The following is an 18409-nucleotide window of genomic DNA, read 5'->3' on the forward strand; positions in this document are numbered from 1 at the left end:
TGTTACAAAACACCAGAGCTTGTAATGCAAGGCCCTTATTTCATACCATCACAGAGGCTGTATTTTCCTGTCATCTTGTGCAGACACAAGTCCTTGTTACCATGCAAATCTTAAATTACGAAATTAAGCCTATGACCAACTTTCTACAGTTGGTGATGCTACCAGCACATCAGGTCTCTGATGTCATGTTCTGTAAACAAATTAATTATAGGTTTTCCGTATCAGCAACTTTTCTGTATTGTTGTACATTACAGACCATTTCCTTATTTTCTTACAGGATGCCTTGCAAATCTTTAAATTTTTGCCTGCATGCTTAGTTTGGAGAAATGAAATGTTATCCTGAGAATAAGTAGGATTTTTTTCTTCTCAATGTTGTTTTGGTTTTTGACTTTCTTCTTTAGGAAGCTCTGAGTGTAGCCAAATTGCAAGTTGAGATGGGGGCCCAGATTCTTGACATAAATATGGATGATGGGATGTTGGACGGCCCCACTGCAATGACCAGATTTTGTAACTTGATTTCATCGGAACCTGATATTGCCAAGGTTGTAATTGAGTCACAATAATGAACATGTTACTGACTTGCAAATTGCATGCTGGAGATGTTGATACCATTTCATTTAAAAACCAGTTTATGTGCTTAGGCAGGTGTATTTGTCCCCTGAGAGGAAGTGACACTGTAATAGGGAGGGCCTTTGGGTGAAATGGAGGCTTTTCTGTCTGTTTTCACATAAATATGTGCCAGTCCTTTTCACTGGCTAGAAAAGCTGAATGCAGGTTCATTCTGGAGCAGTTATAAGCCATAATGTATATGTTAGCAGTGCATAATGGTACTGCTTTCCACAAACCTTAAAGTTGCTATGGATATAGAATAGCTTTAAAAAAATAGTTCTGCAATGTGCTTTCTCTAAAAATGAGTATCTAAATCAGAAACACAAGATATTACAGGGAGAAGTAGAAATCTCTATATGATGGAGCTGCCATGGAAGCTCTTGAAATAAATTTGCTCTGAGTTTTGCATTTAAAATAAAATGAATCTCTGAATATAATGTGGAAACATTTATTCCTAAATGCTGATTAATGTTGTGTGCATTTTTATGTCCAAATGGACAAACAACACGTAGAACTGTAATTCCTAACTTCTGTGTATTCTCCTGGCTTACTATTACTTCCAGGTGCCATTATGCATAGACTCCTCAAATTTTTCAGTGATTGAAGCAGGTTTGAAATGTTGCCAAGGGAAATGCATTGTAAACAGCATCAGTCTAAAGGAAGGTGAAGAAGACTTTCTGGCGAAAGCGAGGAAAATTAAATTGTATGGAGCAGCTGTGGTTGTTATGGCTTTTGATGAAGTGGGGCAGGTGAGTGTCACTTTAAAGGAGAGGTGTTTTTCTTCTGAAGTGTAAGACTTTCTTCCTCTTTTTCAATACAAAGTTGCTTTGTTTCCTTGACACAGTTGATTTAGAGATGTTCTGTATAACCTTAGCAGTTATGACCTTTGTTTTGACCCTGATTTGTAAGTATTTCTTGTGCTGCTCAAATGTTTGAAGAATCCATGTACTGATCTAAGCGGACCTCTGTTAGTTCAAGAGAGTCTCTTGCTATTCAGACGTGCTGAACTGTTCCTTCACAAAAGATATTTTTAGTTCAGAAACTGTCTCTTATGGGAGTGAAATCCTTGTGAATTAATTTAGTTATGTCGAAAATCACATATTAAGCTTTGCATAGGATGATGAAAAATTGGGTAGTGGGATTGCTTTTTATATGCTGAATGAAAACTCTGGGTATAAGGGTGGTGATACTTTAAATATAATATTCTTATGTATAATCCTTTTCTAATATTTGTGATGTTCACATTCTGTCTTGAGTCACTGGAGCTGTACATGATTTCTGGAGAGTTTAATTTTTGTGTCGTCTATAAGTTTCATGTCAGAATTCTTTTTCTTCACTAGGCAACGGAAACAGAAACCAAGATTGCAGTCTGTTCCAGAGCTTATCATCTCCTTGTGGAAAAAGTGCACTTCAATCCAAATGATATAATATTTGACCCTAATATTTTGACCATAGGAACTGGAATGGAAGAACATAACCTTTATGCCATAAATTTTATCAATGCTACTAAAACCATAAAAGTGAGTTGTAAGGTTATTTTAAGTTGAAGTATATTGCTGAGATGACTTAAAACCCTAAACCCCCATAAAACAGAAAAAACACTGCACCGCCCTTCAGACAACAACAACAACAAAACACTGCTGAAAAATGTTACACATTTTGGCCTAGTGAGCAGGACTACTCTTCTGAAGTCCAGACATTCCCCAATATTGCTGTATTTCCAGCAGAACAACTTCAGATAGTTCTATAAATATATTTCAATCCATTTGCTGTACTGTAAATATACTGCCTTAATTAAATGAGGTAATGATCACATTTATGTGCAAGCTAGAAGGACCTCTTTAAAGGTGTGCAAAAAGTGCTTTTTTCAGTAAAATTCCTTTTTCCATGGAAGGCATTTGTTTGGCTACCTGACTTTTTATGTAGCCAAAATATGTGTAAAGAAGTATAGCAGTAAGGGACGTCACCTGCATGCAGCCAAGGAAACCCCACTGTTGTGTTTCACAAGACACCCTGATAGATGTGGAGATGCTCTGCCAGTAGCTGTCTGGGGGTGACACCCCACAGGCTGCTTTGTCACCACAGGGCTCCTGGAAGTAGAGCTGCACCCTTGAGTTTGGCTGCTCAGCTGCAGCCTGCTCCTGAGATGTGCAAGCAGGCAGACTGGCTGCTCCTGTTTCCAGAGGCGTGGGGACAGGAAGAGCCAAAAGTAGGTTTGAAAATACGGAATGCTGCAGTGGGAGAACTGATGTGTTCAGAATAGCACCTGTGACAATGGAAACCACAGAAGCTGCTGGATCTTTCCTTTATTTGTAAATTTTCCTGAAGATTTGAATTGATCTTTATGAATTTGAGTAACTAAAAGGATTTGGAACAGGGAAAAGAGAAAGGGTACATAGCCAATGCACTGAGCTCAGGGGCCAATTGTTTTATGAACTGAATGCTTTACTTACATTTGCTTTCTGGAAAGCACTTCTCTAAAAATCTCTGTGCAATTCCTGTAGGAAACACTGCCAGGAGCCAGGATAAGTGGAGGTCTTTCCAATCTGTCCTTCTCCTTTCGAGGAATGGATGCCATTCGAGAAGCAATGCATGGAGTGTTCCTTTACCACGCCATTAAGGTATGATGTGCTTTTGGCTTCCATATGTTTGCACTTGGCAGATGTGCAGTGCTATGTCTGACAGCCTTTCTGGAGGATTCTCTATGGTTTTTTCCAGTATGGCATGGACATGGGAATTGTGAATGCTGGGAATCTGCCTGTGTATGATGATATCCACAAGGAATTGCTCCAGCTGTGTGAGAATCTAATCTGGAACAAAGATCCTGATGCGACAGAGAAACTTTTACATTATGCTCAGGTAACTTCCAGTTTTAAGCTTTGAACAGTAGTTAGCTTAGCACCTGAGCCTTACAACCTTCCTGCAGGTGATAGGTAAAACACCCTATAAACTGCATGTGTCAGTATAACTGTGGGTGTAAAAATTTCCTGATGATACTACAAGTGGTTCAGTTATTAAAATGAGTAATCTGTGATAGATCAAACCTCTCCAGTTTCATGCTGTGGAAGAGCCTGTGCCAGAGCTCTTCATATGCTTCAGGAGACCAAGCTGCATAGACATTCTCTACAGAAAAAAAACAAACCCTCAAAAAATAAGAAGCAAAAGTCCCAACCAGACTTTCCCCACCAAAAAGTGCTCACAAACCAACAAAAACCAGAAAAAAGGCCAACTCATAAGCAAGCTGATTTTGGTGCTCAAACTTAAATGACAAGTGCACTGTGGGAGATTAAGAGTAAACCTCTCTGGTGGTAATGGTTTGCTTGGAGTATATAAAAAAAGTGAAATAGTTGCTTGTGATTTGTGGCTCTGCATAGACTTCCAGTTCATGTAATGTGTCAAGATTGAGGATCAGGTATTTAGTGTTTTTGAGATGTTTTAGTGATGATGGTGATAAAGGAAAAAGATTACAATTGTCTGTAAGGTAACTGGTGAAATTCTTTTCTGAATGGGAGATACAGCAAAAATCTCTCTGGGTTGGGTGGCTGTTAGATTTGAATGAACAAGAAGACTTGCATGTCTGTTTTACAGCTCCTGGAGGCAGTGTTTCTGTGCAGAGCTTTACTTGGTTTGTATTTTGTCCTTTGGTGGTGCATGCTTTATAGTAACAGTGGCAACATGTTAAAAACTGCTACAGGAAGACTCTCTTTATCCCTTGTGCTTAGGATATTTCAGATGGTGTTCTTGGTGTCCAAGCAGTTCACCTGGGAGTGATCTTGTCTCTTTAAGCTGAGTTGCACCATTGGTGTATTCGAGATTGCCTAAAGAGGAAGAAAAATAAAGGGAGAGTTAGAAAGGGATTACTTGAGCAAGTGTTTCTGCAGAAGGCTGAATGTGAATTTAAATGGAGCCTTAAAAGTATAAATAAAAGTGGGTGTTGAGTCCTAGGTCTATAAGTTTGGGAAGCCATTGTTGGAAAATCTGCTTTTATTAGTGGTGGTAGTTTTACTGAGGGAGTGAAATAGTCTAGTGGCAAAAAAGAGGAACTTTATCCTTGCAGATTTAGGGAATCAGTCTTCATTTGAAGTTTGAGATTAAAAACCATTTTCTATGATTTATGTAACTGCAGACATTCTCGAACACTTTTGCTCCTGCATGTCCACCCTGCAGTGTCATGGGTTAGGCTTTAGGCTAACTTTTAGGCTGGAGTGGTTCCCTTGTTAAACTTTCTGACCAGAGGTTGAAGAGCACTTGGTATCATTTCAGTGAATCACATGAGGTGATTCCTGAGGTGGATAGAGACTTCTGGAGATCATCTACTACAAGCCTCCATCTCAAATCAGGTGCCAGCCAAGATCAGGTTACTCAGGGACATGTCCAGTGAGGTTTTTAATATAACTAAGAATTAATATAAGTCTATGTTGTCTCCAGGCAGCATTTTATTCCTTCCTTCATTCCCTTTTACAATCTAGACATATGAGGGGAATAAGATTATGAAACAAGAAGTTGTGAAGTTAGATATTATTTGTATAAACATGAATGAGAGCTGTTCTGTTTTCTGTTCCCGTGAGTGAGGTCTTGTTTCCATGGCTTTATCTTTAAAAACTTGCTGATGAGTACTCAAAAGTATAGGAAGTTCATAAGGCCTGAGAGATGTCAGATTATGTCTAATAACTGAGTAAGGAAAAGAAATTACTTGCCTGAAGTGTGTTGGATAAGGTTTTCTTCCATGAGTCTTCCTGGGGTGGGTGCTTGTGAACTTTCTTGCACTGTGAAGCCAAGCTCTTTTGGCCTCTGTGTTCATGGCCAAGGGGAGTATGAGTGTGAGACAGTGAGGATATGTGGTAGCTTGGGGCAGTCTATGTGTGTGACAAACAGTAGTTTTGTAGGCTGAACTGATTGAAAACATGTCTGTGATATGGAATAACATAACCTATTCCAGCAGAAACTGAATTAGTGCCAAATTAATTAGAATTTTAAAATTAAATGTAATGTGTGGGCCAGGAATCAATTTAAAATATGTTCCCAGAAGTAAATCCCTTAGGATTAGTCATGTCATCATTTTTATGAGCACAAAATTTGTCAAACTGCTCTCTCTTTTTTTAAAAAAATATTTTGTTTAAATTTTCATTGAGGTGTATACCTATTAGGATGTAGACACCCTGGGTGCATGTATTACATCACAGGTGTTTGCAACATGATTTGCATGTATTTGCACCTTTTGCATAGTCTAAAATTATTTTATGAGTCACTACTTGGAAATATCCTGGTTTTTCTGAATGTGAAGTCCATAATTGTACCTCTTATGCATGCAAGCTCCTATGGATGTCTTTTCTTTTCAGAATCATGCCCAAGGAGGAAAAAAAGTTGTACAGACTGATGAGTGGCGAAAAGGCTCTGTGGAGGAAAGACTGGAATATGCTCTCATCAAGGTAATCTGATGTCCTAGCCATCAGAGCTCAGAGCCATGAGCTCAGCTCAGACCTTAAGGGACATATTTGCCTTTAAAAGTTCTTCAGCTACCATTTTTTCACAAGCTGGTAATTAACAATGAATAATAAAGGCAACTGATCTATTTAATTTCAATAACAGAGAAAACTAGAGAGAACTTATCCTAGAGGTGTGTCTTTAAGCTTCAGAAGTTGAAGTCTTTGACCCTTAATATTTTATTCCACTAGTGTTGGTGGGAACATACAGCTTTTGCTTTGGAACACACTCCTTTTACTTCCTAGGGCTGGTTTTGGTCCTTCAGTAGTACTGCACTGAGTGGCACCTGGGCTGAGGAAGCAACCTTTGAGTGTTGGGTTTTTCTGATGACACAGTTAAGAAAAATGAACAAATCTGTTACTGCCGGGGAAATGCTGTGACTAACTTTATCTGCCTAAGACTTGCAGTGTTTTGGTTCCTAAGAAAGTCTCTTTTCAATACACATTTGAGATATTTTTAAAGACTATCAGTATCTACAGTATCTATTTGTACTTTCATTGTGCAGTTTTTCTGGGGAGAAGGCAACTAAATAAAAGTTGTATTTCTAGCAAGATAAAAGCTTCTCTCTTTTCTTTTTTTTTTTTTTTTCCCCTCTCAGGGCATTGAGAAGTATGTCATTGCAGATACAGAAGAAGCAAGATTAAATCAGGAAAAATATCCTAGACCTCTAAATGTAATTGAAGGGCCTTTGATGAATGGCATGAAAATTGTTGGTGATCTTTTTGGTGCTGGAAAGATGTTTCTGCCTCAGGTAATGAAAAAATAATGTCATATATTTTCCTACTTTACAAAAACTAGTATTGTAAAATGTAGCAATTGCAAAAATTCAGGTACTGCTGAGAAGCAGCCATTTTCTTACTTTACTTTGAAACCCAATTTTCTTTGTGTATGATTTTGTTTGTTTCTGTTCTTCCCGAGTGTTTTTGCTTTATTTGAAATGCAGTTTTAAGTCTTAGCCCATGAAAAAGTGCAAGAGAGTAAAAGCCCAAATAAAATTTGCTCTGTTTAGCATCTTCTGGGTCTGGGCCTATATGTAGCTTTTGGTTGTGTTGTGATTGGTCTGGGAAGCTGCACTGTGGAAGAAATGTTTTGTGTCGAGCCTTAGCCCAGTGAGGCCAGCAGCCTGCAGCCACAGAGTGATGTGAAAACTGCCACCTGGGGCTGCAAATGAAGTTTCATTTATTGCCTGAATGAGAAAACTAAAAGAAAACTGAGTTTATTCCTATACCTTGTCCTTATCATTTATTCTGCCCCCACCTTTACCTGTGCAGGTGATAAAGTCTGCTCGAGTTATGAAGAAAGCAGTTGGCCACCTTATTCCCTATATGGAAAAAGAAAGAGAGGAAAGGAGAGCCAAGCAAGGCAGCACAGAAGAGGCAAGATACAATCTTTTGTGCCTTAGTTCTTTCATAGAGTGCTATGACAAATATAAGAATTATTTGTTGCTATTTATATTTATTACGCTGGAGAGTTGATGCAGCCACATGGAGACTGACAATCTCAGTCAAAATTTGAATTAGGTTTGAAATTAATGATTTTGTGGAACTCTGCTTGGTGAGTGCCTAAGCTCACAAAGACTCTTGAAATATGCCAGTGAGCCTTTGTAGCCCCTTTATGCCAACATTACTAATTTCTTGTATTTTTACAGGCATTTAATTTTGGTGTTATTTATTCTAACTTAATGTCATATTTTGCTGTTTGCTTCTAATACTTTTGCCCTGGGCGAACTCTCTAATTCTTCTTTAAAATTTTTAATTGTTCCTAATTTTTTGCTTGAAGTCTTCTTATAGTCTATTTGCTGTGCATCTGTTGTGTGATTGTCCAGCACAAAAGTAACTAATACAGCAAATAATTTGGAAAGAAAAATAGCCTGATGATTAAATTTGACTGATCTTCATGAAAGAAGGAAAATGCCTTGTCTCTTCTCCCATGCTCTTTCCAGATATGAAGGTGTCTTTTCTCCTATATCTCAAGTTAATCAGTTGTCTGGCTGTCACAAATCACCTTTCACTTCACCATCTCTCTTCAGCTCATGCTGTTCTCTTTTAATTCAGACAACAGTGCTAGTATTTCACACCCTCTGTTTTGTTCTGATCCTGTTGGAAGTTGTTTAAAATTGCTACCCCATTGATTCCATGAGCAGTGGATTAGGATCCTCTGTGAACCCTCTGGCACTTAATTCTCTGGCTGGAAAGAAGTGAAGTGGAAGTTGAGACATTCTAAAAAAGACAGAAAACACTCTAAGAGAGTGAGTTAGATGCTCTGTGTGGCTGAGGAGAGCAGGAGAAAAAGGCAGGGCTTCTGTCATCCTGCCTTCTCTACCTTCTGTTGGGCAAGGGATGTAATTCCTTCCTCTTAAAAAGACATGCCACTATATAGAGACTCAATGAAAGAGATAAAACAGCTGCATCTATTCCCAAAGTACCTTGGCTTGAAGGAAAAAGATTTGCAGACTCTGGTAACTGATCTGTCTGATGTTACCCAGGCCACTGTACCCTTCAGGACAGTTTTAGTCACAGACTGCCAGGAAATGCAAAGCGTTGATAGTTACATTTGAGGATAAATAACTGTGGCTGTGGATCTCTATCAAAGATGAAAAAAAATGAAGGCCTGTTGGATGTATGCCCAGAACTTGAGGACCTCCTTGCTTAAGACAGTTGAAATAAGTGTGCCTTAAATAGGGTGTATTTAAAGTGGTATGTGCTGTTGCCCATGTTGTTTGCTATCCAGCAAAGATTTTCCTTCTTATGTGCAAATCCAGTTTTTTTTTTTCTTTTGTATCAATCACTAATGAAATCATCAGTAATTATTAGGTATGATTAGGTGTGATACCTAATGTGAGCCAGCATGTTTTGTTCTTCTCCTAGTCCTTGATTAATCTCTTACCCGATTCCCCAGCAGTATATTTTCAGCTGCAAAATTTTCTGTTGATTTACTGAGATGGCTGATTTACAGACCTTCATTTTGCTTCCTCTGTTCTCTGGACTTGTGTAAAACAGAAGCACTGGGGAGATACTAGATTTTAGTAAACAGCAACACTGGTGGAAATCCAGGGATTTTATTCAACAAATGTGTTAGAACCACAGGAAAATACTAATGTCACTCTTGGTAATATATCAAGATTTTTTAACCCATAATATTGCAACTACAAAAGCAATGTAGGTTCATGAAATAGAGAGCTGCTCTATGTGTCCAGAATTACAACATGCTTCATAGAAGGGTTCAGTCATCCAGTTCTGCCACGTGCGAAGGAGATGAGATACTGTCTGGAAAAATATTTTGTAGTTTCACATACAATATGCTCAGATTTCCACTTTATTTAAATTCTGTGCAATTTATGTAGTTGCTTACTGGCATCTGATGCTGCAGCAGCTCAGACATAGTACTGTTATAGCCTGGAGCTGTTCCAAATGACAGCAGTGATTATACAACTAAAAAGGTATTGCCAAGTCCTGTGTCCGGGTGGAGAACTGCTGTGGGAAGTTCCACTGTTGTGCTGCTGGCAGCACCCTTTGTCAGGCTGAATGCCATCTAGCCTAGGACCTGCTTGTGACAGAACAGCTTCCTTTCTTCAAGTTGATCCTTCTTCAGCCTGTTTGTTCGGCTTGGGTAGTCTGAAGTAGCCTGATCACTGCACTGAAAACTCCGTTGTTATATGTGTTGCATAAAAATGAGCCTCTTCTGTTTTTTCTAATTGCTCTAATTTCTCTTCTAAGTTTGCTAATATCCTGTTTTTCTCGGCATTGCATCAAAAGATTGATCTTGATGCACAAACAGACATGTAATTATAAGTATTCATACCCTTCTGTTCTAAATATTTAATCTCTTTATTGGCAAGGTGTGTATTTGGAGCAGAAGTACCTTAGGAGTTCAGTTATTGCACTGCAAAAAATGCTATCCGGATCTGAAATGGTTTTATGTGCTGTTTTGTTTTTTCAAGCACAGATTTTTTAATAACATCCATGCATTTTAAAAGAATAATTCATGTGCAAGTTTCTGTTACCTGGATCTTTAAAGATGGTTTTTAATACTTACTGTATTATCTGTACTACACTTTGCAGTACTATAATAGAAGTCTGGGTCATGGATTAGGATTGCAGTGTTGAAGGATGTGTTCAAACATACCAAGGCTTCTGAGTAATTTAACTCTTGCTACTTTAACTTCCAGGATCCTTACCAGGGTACAATAGTATTGGCAACTGTGAAGGGAGATGTACATGATATCGGCAAGAACATTGTGGGAGTTGTTCTGGGCTGCAACAACTTCAGGTAAAGAGACATCAGGTAGCTGAGAACACAACTGTAGGAGGGTTGGTAATTAGTACCTCTCTGTAGCTGCAGCTGTGGTGATAACAGAACTGGGCATCTCTTGGGAATTGTCCTCTGTTCCCCAGGCTGTGATTGGGAACACAGATCATAGCAGCTATTACTAAATGGGGAGGCAAGAGGGAATATTGCATCTTCCTTGAATACTGTTTTTCCTAATAAATTGACATCTGAGGTGATTCTGCAGTTTACCATCAACTGGAATATAGATGAGAACATCAATTTTTGTGTTTGTTTTATATAAGTTAAATATAATAACTGTAATATTTTTATAATGTCTGAAGAAATCAGATATGACAGTTGCAGTAGACAATACTATATGTGGCTTGTGTTGGGAAAAAATAGTCTTGTAAAATTCAAATGAATCTTGTAGTGTGTTTTTCACGTTGTTAACTATGAAAAAAACTTGCTGAGGTGTGTTTTCTTAAATAAGAGATGAGATTCTCATTCTGTTTCTAAACTTCAAAAGTTAGAACTTCAAGAAAAGTCAGGTCTTTCATGGTCTGTGTACATGCAGAAGGCTTGGCAACAGTGTTGGAATGAATGGTCATGTTTCCATTAGTGTTCAAGGGTCTGTCAGACATTGTGCAAAGCTGAATTGGTTTTGGAACTCTGTCTTACTGTTCATTCCTTTAGTTTAGTTTTGACTTTGGGTCATTTGCTCTGGAAAGAGCCAAAATTATCCCTTTAATTCAAAACACAAAGTGTTGAAGTCAGTAGCAGTGCTGTATATATGCAATATATTCCATTAAATTTCTTCTTGAAATTCTGTTGATTGGATTCAGGCCTTCTTGAGCTTTATTTAGACTTACTGAAAGAAAGCCATAGTGTTCTCTGTCACCATGAATATGAGTGAGGCTGAGTGAAATCTGCGGGCTGGGGTGGTTGACTTGAAGAAATGAAAACCTCGGCAATGGCTTGGGTTAATAAGAATAAAATGCTAAAAAGGGAAGATCAGTGTCCTGTTTCATAAAATGTATGCTTTAATAAGGCAAACAAGCTTGGTGTGAATCATCTTATATTCCTGATGTAAGATATAATGTGGTGTTTGCAGGGGTCCCCAGGATGAGGTGAGAGATGAGTGAATTTGACTCCATGTTTTTAGAAGGTTAATTTATTATTTTATGTACTTATATAAAAGAATGTTATACCAAAACTATACTAAAGAATAGAGAAAGGATACAGACAGAAGGCTTAACAAGAATGATAATGAAAAACTCATGACTGACTCCTCAGAGTCTGACACAGCTGATGGTGATTGGTCATTAAGTAAAAACAATTCACATGAAACCAATCAAACATGCACCTGTTAGTAAACAATTTCCAGACCACATTCTAAAGCAGTAAAACAGGGAGAGGAAAACAGATAATTATTGTTTTCATTTCTCTTTGAGGCTTCTTAGCTTCCCAGGAGAAGAAATCCTGGAGAAGGGATTTTTCCAGAAAATAGGACAGTGACAATACGATGTCCACAAAGCATTTTTGTATTATCCAGATGCCTTCAGAAATGCTACTGCTGTGGGTAGCCTGTTTGGTGGCTCAGCACCACACAGCATTCACTCACTTCCACCCAGCCAGTCTCAGTGAGATGGGAAAAGAGGAAAGGAAGAAAGAAAGCAAGAAAAATTGTGGGTGGAGAAAGAAAGCAAGAAAAATGATGGGTGGAGAAAAGTAATAACTGAAGGTGAAGTGGAAGAAGAGAGAAGGAAAGAAAAAGCAAGTGTGCAAAGGCAATCCCCTTATCACCTCCTATGGACAGACTAGGTGCCTAGCCAGTTTCTGAGCAAAATATGGCTAACCCCTGCTATGCCTCTTACTCTCCCTTTTTATTGCTGAGCTTGACTTCATGTGCCATGGAATATTTCTTTGGTTAGTTTGGGTCATCTGCCTAGTTGTGTCTACTCACAGTCTGTTTCTTGGGGGGCTAGAGTAAGAAACAGAAGAGGCCTTGATTCTGTGAAAGCATTGCTCATCAATAGTTAAACTTTAATTTGCAGAATTGTTTTGGCCACAGATCTAAAACACAGCACCATACCAGCTGCTGTGAAGAAAATTAACTCATCTCAGCCAGACTTAGTACAACCACAAAAATTTATTTTAAAGAAAAAGCTCCTCTTACACTTGAATTTTCATAACTGTTATGCTTTCTGGAAGGCTTACTGAAAATTTTACCAGACCCAGAGGTATTTCCTATATAAAGATTCCCCAATTTCCCATTTCCCAAATGGTTTTAACAGAAACAAACAAAAATCTCAATCTTAATTTCAATTTTTAGGTCAGTTGTTTACAGCAAGAGGAATGTATTTGCCCTGTAAAAGAAATTTGTTTTGCTAATTAAAGGATCTTGTGTCATCTCCTTTCTTTCCACAGAGTTATTGATTTAGGAGTCATGACTCCATGTGACAAGATATTAAAAGCTGCTGTTGAGAACAAAGCAGGTATAGAGAGACTTCATTAGTACTTCTGAATTGTTTGATTTTTAAATCACAATTTTTATTGCCACTTCTTGCGTTCCGGTACTGTCTATGATTTGATCAAATTATCTTCAGAGAAATCAGAACTTCTGCTTTAACCATGTTAATTATTTACCATTTGGCACTTCTGTGAAACTTAGTCTTAGGAACTGAAACCCTGCATCAGAGGGACAACTCTGAGAGAGATGGTGTAGTATTTCTTTTACAGGTGGATAAATGGAGCCTTGAAAAGGTCTAACTAACTTCTTTTTGAGTCTTAAATCAGTAAAAGAACTTGGCATTTGGTCTGCCAGATCAGTGAGTGTGAAATCAGGAAGGAATTGTTCTAATAATGAACTTCCTGATACAACTTGCAGTTGCTTTGGAATAGTCTGCTGCATCTTGGAAAAGATGAATGGTGTGAAACATGGTGAAGTTTCACAGCATTTGTTGTTTCTAAAAGCAGAACTTACAATTATTTTGTCTTATTTTCCTCTTCAGTGCTGAACTTCTGAGACTTGGAGCTTGCTAATCAAAAGTGCTGTTTATTTATTGCTGAAACTAGAGCAGTAGGTGTTCAGCAACTGTGAAGATGAGAAATATCTTAAACTGGGGATTTGGAATTGCTATCATTCTTGGAAAGCTTTCACTTTCTAATTGGGTCAAACATCCCTTTTAGACTAGTGACTATCCTGCTTTTCATCTCATTATTTTCTATCTGATGCATGAAGCTATCTGATATATGAAATAAACTTTTCTGTAGTAATTTCTGTGTCTTTCTAGAATGGACTGGCTAAAAGTTTTGTGCATGTGTGTTTGTAAATTTGCAATAGATATAATTGGCCTGTCTGGTCTCATCACCCCATCTTTGGATGAGATGATTTTTGTCGCCAAGGAAATGGAGAGATTGGCAATAAAGATTCCTTTGCTCATTGGAGGGGCAACTACTTCTAAGTAAGATATCTCTGTTGGGAAGATGGGCAGCTTCTATGCAAACAATATTATTATTATTATATATAAACAGACGAGCAGCTTCTATGCAAACAGTGTTATTATTATATATAAACAGTATTATATATAAACTATTTCACTAGTTAACTAATGAAAAAGAAAATTTATAGCCATTTCTTTCCCCCTTTCTCTCATTTTCCTGCAACACACATACTGATATGTATTCACCCTAACATTGACTGTTATTTCTTGTTTCAGAAGTCCTAGATTATTGAGGTAAAATCTAATTAGTACATAACAAATAATGGACATCTTAAATGTTTAATTTTTTCAAGTATATATTATATGTGGAAGTACTGTGTTTTTTCTAAAAGTTTTTGCTCACATGGAAATAAATATAGTCCTGTTCTTCTGAGGGGTTGGATGATCTATTTTGATTCACTGAAGCATATTAAAAATGCAGGATTTTGAGACTAGAAATAGTTGACATCAGGGAGCTGTTATCTTTAAGGAAGTTACTGTATTTTCCTGGATCAGTGTTCAATGTGGTGATGACTGTGCTGAGCCTCCAGTGCTGCTCAGGCAGGCTGGTAGGGGATAAAGCCCCGCTGCTTGCCGTGAAGTACTTATCATGTTGATTTTGATAGACTGAGCTGTTAAAATCTTGTTCTCTCAGATCTGTTCAAATCAAATAATACCGCTGCTGTGATTTCCTGAAGACCATGTTGACAGCTCAGTGACACCTAGTATTAGCATTACTGCAGATGTGTTCTGGGCACGTATACCAGCCGTGGGTCACGCTTTGCTGGCTGATTAGTGTACAATATACTTGAGGAGGTGACAGCTCAGAAGACTGTAGAGGTCATTTTTTCTCTAACTGAAAGCTGTGAGCAGTGTTGCTTTCTTTATCAGAGCAGCACATACTGTATTCTGTAATTTTGGCTTTAGCAAATCATGTCATGATTCGGCAGACAGTGGAGAGTAGGATCTCTACCTGCCCTTATTGTTCCTGCATGTATAATGCAAGGTTCACTGTATCCCTTTTCTCCTTTTCCATGTGTGCCTCTTCCTGCTGCTTTGATACTGAGAGCAAACGTGGAGGATTTTTTCTTACAAAAACAAAACAAAGCAAAAACCCCTCCCCCCCCCCTTCCCCCCGAAAAAAAGACAAAAAAAAAAAAAAAAACCCCACCAAAAATGTGAGGAGTCAATGGGAAGTCTTTATTCTAAGTGGAGGTCTTAGGAGAGCCTTTTCAGTTTTTTCACCCAGGGCATCGTGGCCTAGTAATTAATGTCAAATAACCAGCGTCAAACAGTTCTGCAGAATTTATTCAAAACGAGGAATGTAGCTAACAGGGAAGCTGCACTAGTTTTATCCTTGAATATGGAAATTACTAGAGAATATATGTATACTTTTGAGTACAAAAATTGATTTTATTCATGTGAATTTTATATAAATATATACTTGCATATATGCCCAGATACAATGCAATGTCTATAAAATATATGTCCAGTAAAGGTACTCTTTATGGAATTCTTAATGGATTCTTAATGTGTATTTAATGCTACTTTCCTAGTCTTCAATTTAACCTCCCATGTGCATTCTTAAAGTTTGTGTATATGTCAGAGGTTGCTAATGAAGAACCAACTGCATTTTTTTCACTCTAGTAAATAGGCATTGTTATTTGGAATAAGGAGATCATGAGTACTTGGAAGAGTGTATAGTGAGGTTAGTTTGAAAGAGAGAGAGAGGGAGGCTGGATTTAGTCTCCAGAATTCACACAATAAGAGATTCTTCATAATTTACAGTAATGATGATTTTTTCCATTCGTATTATGCTACTTTGGTAAATTCAGGTGCTGAGAAATAATGGTGACATTCTCATTGCCATAAAATTTACTTTAAAAAAATACAAAAGTTAGCATGTAATGGTTGATACTGTGCCATTTTAGGACCATGTCTTCTTTTGTTTCCTCTGTCTATTCCTATCAAAACAGATGAGATACCTTTTTGTAAAAAATAGAGTTGCCAAGATCAAAAATGCATCTTCTAGAAGCAGATTCAGGGGATGCTGGACAGTTGTTTACACAGCTTTGTTGCACAGTCATCAGTAAACCTCCATATCCAAGTGCTTTAAATATTTGACAGAACCTGAAGAAAAGGGGAATCTTACCTTTGTTAGGGAAGATTGCTTCTTGGGCTCTGATTCAAGTTTAATTTTAGAAATGTTGTTTGACCGTAGTATATAAAAAAGCAAATTATAAGGCCTGTAACATCTTTGTTTCTACACTTGCTTGCAGAGTTTTGGTAGGACTGAGCAGAGCTCTTTTTGCATCACTGGAAACTGTTAGCAGTGTTGCTTTCTTTATCAGAGCAACGCATATTGTAGTAGATCTATTAGAGTCTATATTTTGTGGCTTCAGCAAGTAGTCTCATAATTTGACAGACTGTGAAGAGAAGGGTCTGTCCTTATTGCACTTATAGTTTCAATGCAAAGTTCACTGCATCTTTAAGGTGCAAGTTTGTAGTATTTGTTGGCCACTGGCAGAATTCATTGTTCAGGTGTATAGAGGACTTGTGCCTCTGATATTGAGAAGTGGGATAATCATCACTGAATTAGGTTAATGCTAATCCACAGACCCAAAAATTAACATGCGGGAGGAAAAAATGTAAGATGAGCAAAAAGGATTAAAGAAATGGCTAGTTCTTGGTAGGCTTAGTTTGGAATATTCTTACTGATTTCTGAGACTCAAAACTAACAAGTTGCTGATTTTCATTCAGCTGGTATGACATTGAGGGAGTGTGAGTTGACACATTGTTTATGAAGTGTTCTGATACTCTTGAAGGAAAATGTTTATACACCTGTTATTAAAAATCTGTATTTAATGATTCATGGATAGCAGATGGACGAATGAATTTCTTGTTTTGAAGTTCTGGTCTATGCATTAAGTCAGGATTTATTTCCCTGGGGATTTTGTCTGCTTTTTTTGTTGGTGGGTTGCTTGGGTTCGGTTTTCTTTTTTTTTTTTTTTTTTGTTTTGTTTTGTTTTTTTGTTTTGGTGTTTTTGGTTTTTGTTTTTTGTTTCTTTTGCTTTACTTGTGAAGTGCTCACTCTTTCTCTTTTTCATTGAAGAACACACACAGCTGTTAAAATTGCCCCACGGTATAGCGCACCTGTGGTTCATGTCCTGGATGCATCCAAGAGTGTTGTGGTTGTAAGTTCTAAATTCTAGTTTCTTGTCCATGCAAAGATATGTGCCCTGTTTTTCTGTTGTCCCTTTCATCCTTTCCTCTAAGGCTTAGTGTTGTGGCAGAAAATTAAAAGGGGCACATCAGAGACAAGTGTCTAAATTACACTTGTTTCAGCTGTTTTGTGCTGTCACATGGTTCTCAACTGGCTTGTGGCAGTTATTGTCACTGGGCACTTTAATTTAAATGTCCATTACTCTAGTGAGGGTGACATTCACTGAGTCCTTGACTGTAGTTTTGTAGTGAAGACTGAGGGAGTTCTATGTGTACTGCTGTTCTGGCTAATTTAAATATATTTCTGAAGTTAGATAGCAACATTCATACTGAGAAACATGTGGCTGGAGTTTTTGGGATGGATTTTCTTTCAGAGAAATGGGTGGTCTTAGCTGACAAATACATGGTGGTAAAGAGTAGGCCAAGCTGTATGTTGCTTCCGTGACTATTCAGTCTCTGAAGTTTTGGAGTATTCTCCTCTCAGGTCTTTACAGACCTGGACTTGGCTCTGCTAATGTTACCTGTGTAGTAGGGCAGAGATCTCAGTAATAATTGTAGTCTAAACATGGCTAGTTTGAATGGAGGTTGCAGATTAATGGTAAAGTTTAGTTTAGTGTTGCCAAGAGAGTCCAAAAGACAGGTTGCCTAGTCTGAAACTTAAACTCTGTCTTTCCCGTAGTGTGTTACAGTAGGTACTTACTGCTTTTTCCTTCCTGTTCTTTTCAGTGCTCCCAGCTCTTAGATGACAGTATGAAGGATGATTTCTTTGAAGAAATATTAGAGGAATATGAAGAAATTAGACAAGAACACTATGAGTCTCTCAAGGTACAAATATAATTGATTATCTTCTTGTTTGAAGTGGTTGGCACTTGCTGTTCCGTTATGAATAACTTGCTGTTACTCTTTACTGCTCAGCTCCTTGTGAAGACCTTCATATATATTTGTTTTGATTTAAAACTTGTAGTAAAAAGGATTAAAAACTTCCAGAAGTGCTAGTGAAATCAAATTTTCTAGCCTATAAGACTTTGCTATGTGACTCTTAACACATGCTTGGCAAATTCTTGGTTGTCCTCAATGGCCAATCAGTGGTATCCAGGACCTCCATGGAGCTGGCAGTCATGTCATCTTAATCAACCTTGGGAGACCAGTGCTCTCCTGGAGCAGTAGCAGGACATGTGGAGCTTCAACTGGGGTGGTGAACATGGTACTGGTAGCTTTTGCTGGTTCTGAGCCGCGCTCAGTGAGAATTTTAAACCACCATGCTTTCCTAATGTCTTAGTCTTGTTTAGGTGAGTGATCAGAGCAGTAGAAGAATATCTTTCTCTGCTTGTATTTTAGTGTAT

At 37.9% G+C, this 18409-nt stretch overlaps 1 protein-coding gene across 1 annotated transcript in view; it reads left to right on the forward strand.

Annotated features, from left to right (window-relative positions):
- MTR (5-methyltetrahydrofolate-homocysteine methyltransferase) overlaps positions 1 to 18409 on the forward strand; it is a 51543-nt gene that overhangs the window by 24261 nt on the left and 8873 nt on the right. The window contains exons 14-26 of the mRNA XM_059469365.1: positions 402 to 542; positions 1173 to 1358; positions 1950 to 2129; positions 3114 to 3230; positions 3328 to 3468; positions 5949 to 6038; positions 6692 to 6844; positions 7365 to 7470; positions 10260 to 10362; positions 12790 to 12857; positions 13706 to 13826; positions 16957 to 17038; positions 17793 to 17891. Coding sequence (XP_059325348.1) covers positions 402 to 542; positions 1173 to 1358; positions 1950 to 2129; positions 3114 to 3230; positions 3328 to 3468; positions 5949 to 6038; positions 6692 to 6844; positions 7365 to 7470; positions 10260 to 10362; positions 12790 to 12857; positions 13706 to 13826; positions 16957 to 17038; positions 17793 to 17891 — 1587 coding nt within the window. The remainder of the gene's footprint in view (positions 1 to 401; positions 543 to 1172; positions 1359 to 1949; positions 2130 to 3113; positions 3231 to 3327; positions 3469 to 5948; positions 6039 to 6691; positions 6845 to 7364; positions 7471 to 10259; positions 10363 to 12789; positions 12858 to 13705; positions 13827 to 16956; positions 17039 to 17792; positions 17892 to 18409) is intronic.

The sequence above is a fragment of the Ammospiza nelsoni genome, chromosome 3 (assembly GCF_027579445.1).
Source record: "Ammospiza nelsoni isolate bAmmNel1 chromosome 3, bAmmNel1.pri, whole genome shotgun sequence".
In the NCBI taxonomy this organism is placed as follows: Eukaryota; Metazoa; Chordata; class Aves; order Passeriformes; family Passerellidae; genus Ammospiza; species Ammospiza nelsoni.